Source organism: Neovison vison, chromosome 5, assembly GCF_020171115.1.
Source record: "Neovison vison isolate M4711 chromosome 5, ASM_NN_V1, whole genome shotgun sequence".
NCBI classification, from domain to species: domain Eukaryota; kingdom Metazoa; phylum Chordata; class Mammalia; order Carnivora; family Mustelidae; genus Neogale; species Neogale vison.
In genome coordinates this window covers 34,223,830-34,237,336 of record NC_058095.1, presented here as the reverse complement: position 1 = coordinate 34,237,336, position 13,507 = coordinate 34,223,830, and the positions used below count along the sequence as shown (strand labels likewise).

General features: G+C 43.2%; 2 protein-coding genes across 7 annotated transcripts in view; one reads left to right on the top strand and one right to left on the bottom strand.

Annotated features, from left to right (window-relative positions):
• The window catches only part of ACACA (acetyl-CoA carboxylase alpha), a 289,079-nt gene extending 278,707 nt beyond the window's left edge, over nt 1–10,372 (bottom strand). For all 5 annotated transcript variants that reach the window (XM_044248459.1, XM_044248461.1, XM_044248460.1 and 2 more), the window contains exon 1: nt 9,919–10,372. In XM_044248459.1, the coding sequence (XP_044104394.1) occupies nt 9,919–9,956 (38 nt within the window). In that variant the 5' untranslated portion in view covers nt 9,957–10,372. The remainder of the gene's footprint in view (nt 1–9,918) is intronic.
• A 150-nt stretch (nt 10,373–10,522) lies between these two features.
• Nucleotides 10,523–13,507, top strand: part of TADA2A (transcriptional adaptor 2A) — a 52,655-nt gene continuing 49,670 nt past the window's right edge. Inside the window, exon 1 of one of the 2 annotated variants that reach the window (XM_044248458.1) lies at nt 10,523–10,561. The gene's annotated coding sequence lies outside the window, so the exon portion shown is untranslated. Of the gene's footprint in view, nt 10,562–11,619; nt 11,640–13,507 lie in introns of those variants that run through there. The other variant, XM_044248457.1, reaches the window with a different exon arrangement.

Here is a 13,507-nt window from a genome sequence, read left to right as displayed (position 1 = left end):
AAGCTTAACCAACTGAGCCACCCAGACACCCCAAAAGAATATTTTTTAAATAAACTCTACACGCCACGTGGAGCTCCAACTAATGACCCTGAGATCAAGAATCACATGCTCTACTGACTGAGCCAGACTGTGGCTTCAAAAATTACCACCAGTTTGTGCTAATTCCCTAATCTGCATATCTGACCTAGACCTCTCACCTGGACATCCTACAGACACCTCAAACTCAACATATCCAGAACAAAATCTGCCCCTTCCCCTTCAGGTCTGCTCTTTGCCTGAAGGTCCCTCTCTTGGCGAGTAGTCCCTCTAGTCAACTATGCTGGACATTGGAAAATCATTTTTAATTTTACCTCTTATTTATCACTTTCCTTCCCCTAATTAATCACTAATAAATAAAATATATTTTATTATTATTATATTAATAGATAATGTTGTTAATAAATTAATAATTAATAATATATAAATATTGGGCGCCTGGGTGGCTCAGTGGGTTAAGCCGCTGCCTTCAGCTCAGGTCATGATCTCAGGGTCCTGGGATCGAGCCCCGCATTGGGCTCTCTGCTCAGCAGGGAGTCTGCTTCCTCCTCTCTCTCTGCCTGCCTCTCTGCCTATTTGTGATCTCTGTCTGTCAAATAAATAAATAAATAAATAATCTTTTAAAAATATATATAAATATTATTAATAAATAAAATCTAAGTAATATATCATTATTATTATATAATTTTATATTAATATAATAATATATATTTTAATATATTAATATATCATTAATATAGTATCTATAATAAGATATCTAAATAAAATATCTATTCATATCAATAATATCGACACTAATAGATAACATTATTAATAAATTAATAATTAATAATATATTAACACATATATTATTAATAAATAAAATGAATATTTTATTTATTTGAGAGAGAGAGAGCATGAGATGGGGGAGGACCAGAGGGAGAAGCAGACTCCCTGCTGATTAGGGAGCCCAAGGCAGGATTCGAACCTGGGACTCCAGGATTATGACCTGAGCCGAAGGCAGATGCTTAACCAACTGAGGCACCCAGTTGCCCTAATTAATTGCTTTTTAAACACCTTAAATCTATTCCTTCTTCCTCCTTATTCCAATTATGCTAATTCAAGCTCTCAACACCTTCTTACTTAGACTGCTGAACCTCCTGGCCTTTCACAGTTTGCTATTTTCAGTCCACATCACTGCCAGAGAGATTAAGGTCTAAAACTCAGATGAGTGATAACACTGCTCCCCAACTCAAAATGCTTCACTGGCTCTCCATGGCCTTTGAGTAAAGTGTCAAACCCACTATGGTCTGGCCTCTGTCTACCCGTACGGTGTCATGTACAGTTGCCCTTCTTTCTTGGGCTCTGTACTCCAATCATATAGAGAAGCTGGCCACCCTCCTTCATGCTTCTGTCCTTTGAATAATTTGTTCCTTCTGCTTGGAATGTCCTTCCCACTCTTTTCCAAGACTTAACTCATCACTTCCCAGAGACTTACACTTTAATTCTCCCTACAATTGACTAATCTCTTCTTGAGGCCCTTAGTGTACCCAAAACATCTCTATTACAACACATATTATCTTGTATTATAATTACTTTCATGCATATCTGTCTTCCCAACTGAACAGTGAGCATCCCCCCCTTTTTTTTTTAAGATTTTATTTATTTATTTGACAGAGAGAGATCACAAGTAGGCAGAGAGGTAGGCAGAGAGAAAGGGGTAAGCAGGCTCCCCACCAAGCAAAGAGCCCGATGCAGGGCTTGATTACAGAACCCTGAGACCATGACCTGAGCTGAAGGCAGAGGCCTAACCCACTGAGCCACCCAGGCACCCCTTAGCATCCTTTTTTTTTTTTTTTTAAAGATTTTTATTTATTTATTTGATAGACAGAGATCACAAGTAGGCAGAGAGGCAGGCAGAGAGAGAGAGAGGAGGAAGCAGGCTCCCTGCAGAGCAGAGAGCCCAACGTGGGGCTCTATCCCAGGACCCTGGGATCATGACCTGAGCCAAAGGCAGAGGCTTTAACCCACTGAGCCACCCAGGCGCCCCTTAGCATCCTTTTTTAAAAAAATATTTTGTTTGTTTATTTCAGAGAGAGAGAGAATGTGAGCACATGAGCAGGGGGAGGAGCAGAGGGACCAGCAGACTCCCTGCTGAGTGCGGAGCCTGCTCTGGGCTCGATGTGGGGCTTGATCCCAGAACCTGAGCCGAAGTCAGATGCTTAACCAACTGAGCCACCCAGGCGCCCCTGGACAGTGAGCATCTCTTTGAGAGCAGAGACTATTTTATTAGTTCTTGAATCTCTAGTACCTGGCATAGTCCTTGTCCTAGAGTAGGGCCAAATAATATTTATAAGGTAAAGGAATGAACACATACGAATGTCCTAGAAATGGGACACCTCAGTGGCTCAGTCGGTTAAGCATGTGCCTTCAGTTCAGGGGTCCTGGGATTGAGTCCCACATGGGGCTCTTTGTTCTGTGGGGAGCCTGTTCTTCCCTCTGCCTGCTGCTCCCTGCGCTTGTGCGCTCTCTCTCTATGACAAATAAATAAATAAAATCTTTAAAAAGAATGTTCTAGAAGTTTCAAATAAAAAAGATATGTTCTGGGGACTCCTAGGTGGCTCAGTGGGTTAAAGCCTCTGCCTTCGACTCAGGTCATGATCTCAGGGTCCTGGGATCGAGCCCCACCTCGGGCTCTCTGCTCAGCAGGGAGCCTGCTTCCTCCTCTCTCTCTGTCTGCTTCTCTGCCTACTTGTGATCTTTGCCTGTCAAATAAATAAATAAAATCTTTTTTTTGTTCTATAATTTGACTTGTAGAAGTCTAGTAGGCTATCTGTCAGAAGGCCTTTCAGGCTGTTTTACAGGCTTAGAAACCCAAATTTTCCACACAGAGAGAATGGTCCCATTATTTAGGAGCAGATTCATACTAACCAAGCTTATATACAAATTTAACAATTTATTAATTACAACTAGTAATACAATTGTCATAAGTACAAAAATACTATTTTATGTGTAACTAGCATATCCTGAACCTGAAGGTAAGCCTGTAAGGGAAGCTTCATTATTCATGCAGAATTGTTTGCACACTCCATGGAAGAAAAAAAACAAACCTAATTATTGAGGGGCAAAAAAAAATCTTACTCTCTTTATATATAAATTACAGGTAGACATATAGTATATAAACAGATACCTATCTGGCATATCTGTAGTATTAAAACTTCCCGGGGGGAAGCAATTCGGAAAAAGATTGTCTAAAAGGCTCCTTAGGGCTGACAGTAATGATAAAAAGCTTGAGGCATACTAGTTTAACTCCTATACTGATTCTTTCTTAAGGAATCAGAATTAGCAGGGTTAATTCTAAAGTTCAGATGTTTGATGGCATTAGGCAGATATGTGTCTCTACAATATCAGAGCCTATAACAGGGTGATTATGCATGAAATTCATTGGCTAAGACTCTTTTCCTTGAATGGGCACTCAGAAAGTCAGCTTCCATTGGCTTCAAACCTTCCATTACTTCTTGAATGACTCATTTTCTTTTTGGATATACTATACATATTTAGTATTTCTCGGGGGCCAGTCCATTTCCTAGAAAATCTTTACATATCTTGGTTGGGATCCATCACCTTCTGAGGTTGTATGAAGTAGTGGCTACAAGTTGGAGATAGAAGTCTGAATCTCTACTATGCTGCCTGTTTACACTCTCATGAGCATCAGTAAAATGGGAGTAACAACACCTCCCTTAATGGGTTTTTAAGGACTAAAATGAGAAAACATATATAAAAAGCCTTGAGCAATAGCTACTTTTAGTACCAAATTGGGATGAGAGCCCTGTTGTGTAATTTTGAAAGTGTGTTTGTGTGTGTGTAAATGCATGATTAAACACTAAAGACTTGGGATGCCTGGGTGGCTTAGTCGTTAAGTGTCTGCCTTCGGCTAGGGTCATGATCCTGGAGTCCTGGGATCAAGCCTGGCATTGGGCTCCCTGCTCAGTGGGAAGCCTGCTTCTCCCTCTCCCACTTACCCTGCCTGTGTTCCCTCTCTCGCTGTCTCTTTCTTTCTCTGCCAAATAAATAAAACCTTAAAAAAATAAAATAAATAAACAGAAAGACTCAGAGAAAACTGTTGTCCTTGGCATGATTGTAGATTCTAGAAAATTAATAAAGTGAGTGGACAAACACTAAAAAATGTGTTTTGTTGTGTAAACATAACCAATTACAGTCATTTAGGGATACAGCTTAACATTTAAGTCCTAATTATCATGCAGCAGAGTAACAATTACATATATCATTAAATATGCATCAGATTAACCTCGTTGTAAATTTTATTTGATTATAATAGTAAAGTACTCATTCCTTATGGTAAGGAACAGTCTTATAGTTAATTGCTCACAATGCCTAAATCTGTCCACTATTTACATTAAGTAAATGGGACACGGCTCCTGAGTTTGCTCTGCACTGGAGGTAAAGCTGGATTATCCATCCTTGGTTGCAACTATGCATTTTTTTCTGTGACCTGTGAGATAAAGTACACTCCCTTACTGATGTATACCAAGGTACTAAAGAAGCAAGCAGCAAAAGAAATTCTATTTAATTGCTCAGTCTTCTGGAAACAGGTTTCTAGTAGGTAGATATGATTCAAATAATGAAAAAAATTCTAATGTGGAGCACTGGCCAACCTAGCCCCCTACAACTTCTAAATAAGCCCCAGGGTCATCCTATGGAGCACTTCTAGAATTAGAAGTACAATTATAATTTATTTAACCCCCACAATGAATTAAATATTTCATATATATATATAGTCATATCCTCACAAAACTCTTTTGAGTTAGTTATTATAATTTTCATTTTACACATGAGGAGAAAAAAGGCACAGAAAAATAATAATTCACCTAAGTACTTGAAGGTGGTAAAGGGTAGTAGTTAGATTTTGAAGTTAAATTTTTTGGATAAACAGAAGTCACACAGCAACAATACATTCCTAGTTCACCTAATGTTTTAGATTCTATCCAAAGCCTGATGACTTGGGCAGATATTCTGCACTTTGTATAGATCAAAAAGAAGTCATAAGGAAGAGGGAGAAGAGATGGGTAGCAAAAGCCTGAATTCATGGACACTCTGCTAAATGGCTATGGCATTATGAAAATCCTGACATCTGTTAACTCTTCAGTTTGAAAGAGTCAGAGGCATTTTATTAGTTACATTTGGCCAGATCTGGTTTACATTTCATTCTGGCTGTGCTATCCCATAATTAGCTGAATTGGGGCAAGTGGTTTTACCTTTCAGAGACTTATTTTTCCTTTTTTGTAATGTAGGATCTGCATGACCCTTTAGGAAGTTTTTCCCCCTCTCGTTCACCTCTGAGATCTTTAGGGCCCTTTTCCTTAACGCAGAAGCAACCCAGACAAGCCCCCATGTGGAGAAATGGCTATATAGACCTTACATTTCTGTAAATAGAATAGCAGGAGTGCTTCCACCTTTCCTCTGCAGAATGGTCCTAGTTGAGGGGGATCAAGTTAAATAAGCAGTCTAGGAACCTTCTGCAAAGAAAAGGATTGATTCCTTAACTCCTTGGACGAGGGTGGTCACAAAGAAAGATAAAGAAGAGTGGAGTGGAGATTGGGGTGGGGGGTGGGGGCAGTGCAGGAAGGAGGAAGGAAATGGTCCCGATTGTATGAGCAGAACCTGGGAAGGCTGGAACCAGTTCCCAACTGGGCCACAGGGGAACCCTGTGCTTCTGGGAAAGTGACTTCATGTGTGTGAACTCACAGAGCTGTGAGCTAAGAGCTGTAATCCTTGAGGCTCTCACCTTCTGTGGGGTGAAACCCTCTCTTCTGAGCGCATAATAGGAAGATACCTTGCCTTGAAGAGCCCTTGTAATTGGCAAAGGACTGTGCTCTAGGACCCAAATTTCTGGCTCACTTACATGCACTAGTTATACCTCAGAGCTTAAAGGAGAAGAAGCTGAAATCCAGAAGAAAGCATAGACTTTTACTCTCTGTTTATATCTATTTGTATACCAAATGACAAAGAACCACCTCGGTTAGAGGAAAAATAAATATCAGATGAGATAAAGTTTATAAACTCTTTCAGCACTCAGGACAAGTGAGTAAGCAGAAATGATAGAGAATCATTTCCATTGGAAGGGAAGCTCAGAAACTACACTTCTGATTCTAAACACAGCAGCTTAACAGTTGAAGAGGAGCTGTTGGGATATTCTGGACTCAGTCAATGGCAGCTACCTTACAGACCCTGGCAGTAGGATACAATTTTCCCTACTGGGTTTCAAGTTCAAAGGCCAACCTCCTCCATTAAGAATGGAAGGGCTTGGGGCACTGGCTGGCTCAGTCAGTTAGGCATTTGACTCTTGATTTCCACTCAAGTCATGGTCTCAGGGTCGTGGGATCAAGTCCTGCATGGTGCTTGGCGCTCTGCAGGAAGTGTGTTTAAGATTCTTTCCTCTTCCCCTCCCTCTGCCCTTACCCCCTTGCACGTGCTCTATCTCTCTCTAAAAAGAAAGAAAGAAAGAATGAATGAATGAATGAATGAATAGGAGGGCTTGGAGAATGTGATATCAATTTGTCCTGAAGGTCAATCTTCAAAATATTAGTTCAACATAAACTGATCTGGGACATTATTAAGGCAAATTTCTCTCTTAAGATGTTTTTGTCAGGGGTTCCTGGGTGCTCAGTTGGTTAAGGTGTCCAGTCTTGATTTCTGCTCAGGTCATGATTTCAGGTTGTGAGATCAAGCCCCGTATCAGGCTCTGTGATGGGCATAGAGCCTGTTTAAGACTCTCTCTCCAGGGATGCCTTGGTGACTCAGTCAGGTAATCATCTTTCTTCAGCTCAGGTCATGATCTCAGGGTCGTAGGATGGAGTCCCATATAGGGCTCCCTGCTCTGTGGGGAGTCTGCTTCTCCCTTTCCCTCTGCTCATGGTCTCTTGCTCTCAAGTGAATAAATTAAAAAAAAAATTTAAATATTCTCTCCCTCTCCCTATGCCCACCCCCTTTTCTCTCCATCTCAAACAAACAGCAAACCTATATATATCCCTATATCTATCTATCTATCTATGTATTAAAAAGATGTTTTTTAGATTCCTTTATAGATGTTTAGAAAGAGGAGAAAGAAGGCACTTGATCATCTCTGCTATGACAAGTTAAGTACAAAGTGCTCTGGAAGCATATTGGAGAGTTACTTAACCCAGAGTTTGGGGAGAGGGTGCAGTCATGAAAGATGTTCCTGAGGAAGTGATGTCTCTGTTAATTTAAAGTGGAGGTACCTTGGCCTGAGACATTCCATTCTTTTTCTTTTTCCTTTCCTTTCCTTCCCTTCCCTCCCTTTTGCCATTCCTTTTCCCTTCTCTCCGCTTCCCTCCCTTCCCCTCTTCTCTTCCCTTCCCTTTCTTTTCTTTTTAGAGGCAGAGAGAGGTGGAGGTTGGGGCAGGGGGAGAGGGAGAGAGGGAATCTTAAGCAGGCTCCAAGCCCAGCATGGAGCCCAATGCAGGGCTTGATCTCAGGACCCTGAGATCATGACCTGAGCCGAAATCAAGAGTCAGACGCTTAACCAACTGAGCCACCCAGGCACCCCCAAACTGAGACATTTCTAAGAGTGAAACGAGACAATATTATTAATTGTAAGGGACAACAAGAATAAACCAGGACTTTACTGAGCAAGTTGAGACTTCTGGTTACTCTATTTATAAATCACGTTCAGGTATTTGACCTCCAGTGAAAGCAGGGATCTCTTCACTTTTTACTTTATACATTTAGCCTAAGTGACTTTCTCCATACCTTTGCCTTTACTTGCTCATTTCACAAATATTTGTTCAGGATGAACTTATGGGCACAGAAGTTACAAAGAAGAAAGGACATAGTGCCTGCCCTCAAGCTGTCTCAAGACACACATCCAAAGAAACAATTTTAATACAGTTATACAACTTTCGTCCTGGCCTTTCCTCTGAGCTCTTATATCTATCATTTCCACTCAGATTGCAAAACACAAGTCCAAAACAGAACATTTAATTTCTCCAAATCTGTTCTTCCTGTAGCTAGTCTTAAAATTGATGCCACTATCCACTACATTGCTAAAGGCAAAAGCCCAGAAAAGCACTGCCCTAAACAGTGTTATCCTTCTTCTCACTATGCATTTTAATTTCTCCACCTTTCTTAAGCACAATGACTAAATTGGGGCTTAGAATTCTAATGAGGGCCCAAGATCAATTGAAGCAGAAGGGTAATTTTCAGGTGCTTAAATGCTATGTTTTTAACAAATAGATCCCAGTGTTAATGTGGGATTGTTTTTTCCAGAATAGTACAACATTGATGACTCATATTCAATTTGTTGACAATCATGACATCCAGATCTAGATATATGCCCTAGGCTGTCTCGAAAAATTTCAGTTTAGGTGAGAAAGACATGAAGATAAGTCCTCAAGAGTCTGACCCTATCTCCTCTTTGTGGAGAAGGTGAGTGGTTGCAGATGTGTAAAGGTGTAGGTGAAAGATCAGTGTCGATTAACTGTTGAACAATGGCTGTATAAAAGGACAATTATTTCTTTAAAAAGTAACTTTAATGTTTCTATCATCTTATTCTCCACACATCTGCCAGAGTAATCCTTTTAAAATAAATCTGATTACCTCTCTCACCACACACTAAGGAATCTTTCATGAGCCATTTCTGCAAGGAACCTACTCTAAAACACTTAATATTCAAATCCACACTCGTTGGCAAAATGTTTTCCAAACTGGTAAACCCTAAAAACAAATCTCCTTCAGTCAAAAAAAAAAAAAAAAATCTGATTATTCCTTTGCTCTCAACCCTTGTGAGGTACTCTACCATATCTCCCCCCAAATCCAAAGTCCAACAGTGGCTTACAAGATGATGCATGATCTGGTTTCTGCCTGTTTCGCAACTTATTTCACTAAGTTGCTGTGCTGAAGTCACACTTGTCTCCTTACTTCTTCCCCAACAGGCCAAGCAAGTCCCTATCTCAGGGCCACTGCAATTCCTCCTTCTCTTCTCCTAGTTTCCCTCTGGAAAGCCACGTGCTGCCTCCCTTGACGATTAGGTTTCTGGTTATGAACTCTTTCAATTAGGAGGCCTCCCTTGTCTACCTCATCTAAAAGACCAGGCCCACATCACTCTTATTCCTTTATTCTGATTTATTTTTTTTCCCATAAAACTTAACACATTACCGGGGAATTACCTCTTGTTTAGTAGTATGTGTATTGCTTCATGTCAATCCCCCCCACTATTGTATGAGGTAGAGACTGTTTTGTTTGCTGCTGAGTCCTCAGCACCTAGAGCAGGGTCTACTCTTTAAATATTTGTTGACTAAATGACGAAATAGACTTTCGGGATACAGCAAATGTAAAACTACGCTATAATAGAGCTACTGACATGATGCATAGTAAAATGTCTGGAAGAGTATACCAAAACGTTAACTATTTAATCAATACAGTGGGAGCTGGGGTGAATTTTCGCTTGTGTGAATTTTCTGATTATTTTCCAGAACGAATTTGTAGTCTTCATATACTAACAGATCAATCAAGAGGCCACACCAGCAGAAAATGCAAATGAATTTAAAGAGAGGTTGGGCAAAATTTATGAAAGACAGACTTCTAAATAGATGTAGGAGCCTCATGGGGAAGATAACCACGGCTTCAATGCCCTTCCCCACACTTCCCAGCCGTGTGTTCCCAAGTCACTCATAAGCCAGCCGAAAATGTCTTCACCTGGATAATGGGGACAATAATAGTGCCTACCTCATAGGTTGTTTTTGAAGATTTAATGACACCATGGATGTCACCTCCTTTGTCACAATGCCTGGCATGCAATAAATACTCGACAAATGGTAGCTATTACAGTAATTAGTAGTAGTAATAAGAGATGCTGGGACATACCTAGCCCTCAAGATTGACATCAGAGTGGACCACCACATCCTCTCATCATTGCGCCTCAGTCTGGGCCCCTGAAGCCCAAAGAGGGGATGGTTCTTCCCAAAGAAGAGAATTTCCACGTTCCAGAAGAGTCTGAATAAAACGTACCCTGTTTACCCTCACACCGTTCAGTCAGTCTGGTTAATCCACGAGCCCCACTACAAGACCCACTCGGCCTCGGCTGCCTTCGCGGCCACAGGGGCGGGCAGGGGAGAGTGGGAATGTTAGAAACACAAAAGCAGGACGGTACCGGCCCGCTCCACCTCACCGCGCTCTGGAGCGGATCGAACGGCGGCGCCACGCACTGGCAAGCCTCTGGCGACCGGCAACGCGCCTCACGCCAAAGGGACTGCTGCCCGGACTCAAGTCAGGCAGGCTGCTCCGTCCGCCCTACCCACCGGGCTTCAGCCAGAGAACAGCGGCGGGCGCGCGGCAAGGCCGGGGCGCGGGCCGAAGGCAGAGGGCCGAGGGGGTGGCAGTGTGGGACCGCGAGGGCTGGGGAGGGGCGGCGGCGCGCTCGCGCCTGGGCCGCTCGAGAGCGAGCACGTACCCCCGGGGGCGCGCGCGACTGACGGCCCCTCGGCGCGGAGGCGGGGGACGCGGCGAGGTGAGGCACGAGGTGCTGTGGGGCGGGTGGGGACGGGGCGCGAGCCCCTCTAGCGGCCGAGGGGGTGGTGTGGACGGCGAGGGGCGGTGGCGACAGGGGCGGGCTGCGGACTCTGGGCTCGGGGGAAAACGCGGCGGGCAGGCGGGCGGGCTGGCGGAGCTGGGCCACGCCGCGTTTAGGGGAGGGCGGCGCGGTCTCGGCCTGACCCGTCCGTCCCGCCCCGCGGCGTGCCTAGCGCGCCCCGCCCCCTGGGCGGCCCTGCGCGGCCCCGCGCGGCCCCAGCCCCAGCCCCGGCCCCGGGATTCTTGTCTCTGCGGTGGCGCGCCTAATTACGCTGGGAACAGACGCCCTGGTGGCTTTGCACCTGACCGACGTTACTTTTCGAGTTTTCAAGTCGGCCTTGCACACTAGGTAGTTCACCTCCATTTTGGAGCTCAGGCCGAACTGAAACTCAGGTAAAATGACTTGCCCAAGATCATACAGGTTAAGGAACGAGGTGAGGAGCTCCGCTTTGCAAAACTCCAAACCCTGCACCTGTCCCCTGCATCACAGCGAATGCCTGTCTTCCTCCTCCCAGTGGCTCTGAATTTGGCAGATGTTAATTTGGAGCTACCACCCATCCTTTCAGGAACGTCAGTGTCAGAAATGTCTCTCGTGAGAAGAAAGGAGAGGAAGAAGAATCTGCTTATTGGAATATTGTGCTTATGATAGGGAATGTTTATGCGTTTTTTAATTAACCATCTCTTTTTTTAAAATGATTTTCTTTATTTATTTGAGAGAGAGTACGAGAGATAGCATGAGAGGGGAGAAGGTCAGAGGGAGAAGCAGACTCCCCGTGGAGCTGAGAGCCCGAGGTGGGAGTCGATCCCAGAGCTCTGGGATCATGACCTGAGCTGAAGGCAGTTGCTTAACCGACTTAACCCAGGCGCCCTTTAACCATTGCTTTTAACCTTTGTTGAAGTGTCGCTGCTGCTCACTACTTTTAAGACATGTGCAAGTAGCAGTCTTTCAGAACTTCACTTCTTTAAAAAAGCAGCAGGCCTGAAGGTTATGAAGAATTGGAGATGCTCCACATACAGTAAGTGGTACCAGAGTACCTGGCATATGAGGAAAGTTCAGTAAATTTTGGCTTTTTTAAAATTACAGAGCGCATAATACCTTTTGCTAAACCCATTTTTCTTCAAGAGACTAACTTTTCCTGGGACTAGAGCAGGGGGAGAAACATTGCTATCCCAGCCCATTTAAGAAAAGACAAGTTCATTGATAGCCATGTTATCTGAATGTCATATAGCCTTAAGGATGAATTATACCCCAAGCTCAGAGTACCTGGTGGAAGAAGTCACTCCAGGAGAACTAAAGATGAATTCACCTTTTGTGAAACTAACATTTGTCCATTACGTTTTCTTTATTGAGTTCTTTCTCTGTGTTTGGCACTTTGAAGCGTACAGATGTGTATTGGATAGTAGTCCCTGCTTTCATTTAGTCTAGATATGGGAAAAAAATACGCATTCAGAAGTAATCTTCACAAAGTAGAATGGGATGCCAGAAAAGAGATAGCCAAGAAGCTGTGGGACCATAGAAGGAGAAATGTTTTCTTGACTTAGGGTGAAGTATGACTTCATTTCTGCCTTCAAGAAAATACTTTATACTGTTGTTCAAACATTAAGTATTTGTTCAAAGAGTAAGTGACCAAAACGTTTGTCGTCATAGGGTTCCTTGGTTTCTAGTAATAGAAGGTGATTCGTATTAAAGTATTATTAGAAAGATAAAGAAATGGGAAAAAATCCAAACAGTTGAGCTATCCTTGGGGATTAGGATCTCAATAGCCAGAGCTCATGGACCAAATTCTTTGATTAATGAATGACTGGGTTCCAATTGACTTGTGTCCTTGTATGTCTCACACAAGATTAAGATTTTTCTTTTATTGGGGCATCTCGGTGGCTCAGTGGGTTAAAGCCTCTGCCTTAGACTTGGGTCAAGATCCAGGGTCCTGGGATCCAGCCCCGCATCAGGCTCTCTGCTTACAGGGGGAGCCTGCTTCCCCACCGCCCCCCACCGCCCCCTCTGCCTGCCTCTTTGCGAGCTCTGTCAAATAAAGTCTTTTAAAAAAAAGATTTTCTTTTTTTTTAATATTTAATTTATTTATTTGACAGAGACAGAGCAGGAGAGGGAATATAAGCAGGGGGAGTGGGAGAGGGAGAAGCAGGCTTCCCGTTGAGCAGAGAGCCCAATGCAGGGCTCAATCCCAGGACCCTGGGATCATGACCTGAGTGGAAGCATATGCTTAATGACTGAGCCACCTAGGCCTCCACGATTAAGATTTTCACAGGAGATCTGGCTACTTTAGCTATAAGGGTAAGGTATACAGTACCTACCAGAACCATATGAAATGTGGGTGAGTCAGTTTCTCAAGGGAAAGAGGGTTAAGGAGAGAAGTGATAATGCATAGAGAAAAACAATAGTTGCTTATTAGAGGTATGTAGCCTTTATAGAGAGCTAGGTACCACTGTGTCTTATTTATATGGATTTTGGTATTTAATCTTTTTTTTTTTTTTTGGTATTTAATCTTAATAAGGACTTAGATACTATTTTATTTAAAGATTTTTTATTTATTTATTTGACAGACAGAGATCACAAGTAGGCAGAGAGGCAGGCAGAGAGAGAGAGAGAGAGAAAGAGGAAAGCAGGCTCTCCGCTCAGCAGAGAGCCCGATGTGGGACTCGATCCCAGGACCCTGGGATCATGACCTGAGCCGAAGGCATCGGCTTAACCCACTGAGCCACCCAGGCGCCCCAGGACTTAGATACTATTTTTCATCCCCACTTTACAGAGGGGGACACAAGGTTTATAAAGACAATAATAATTGGGGAGCCTAGCTGGCTCAGTCAGAAGAGCGTGTAACTCTTGATCTCAGAATCATGGGTTCCAACTCCACATTGGGTGTAG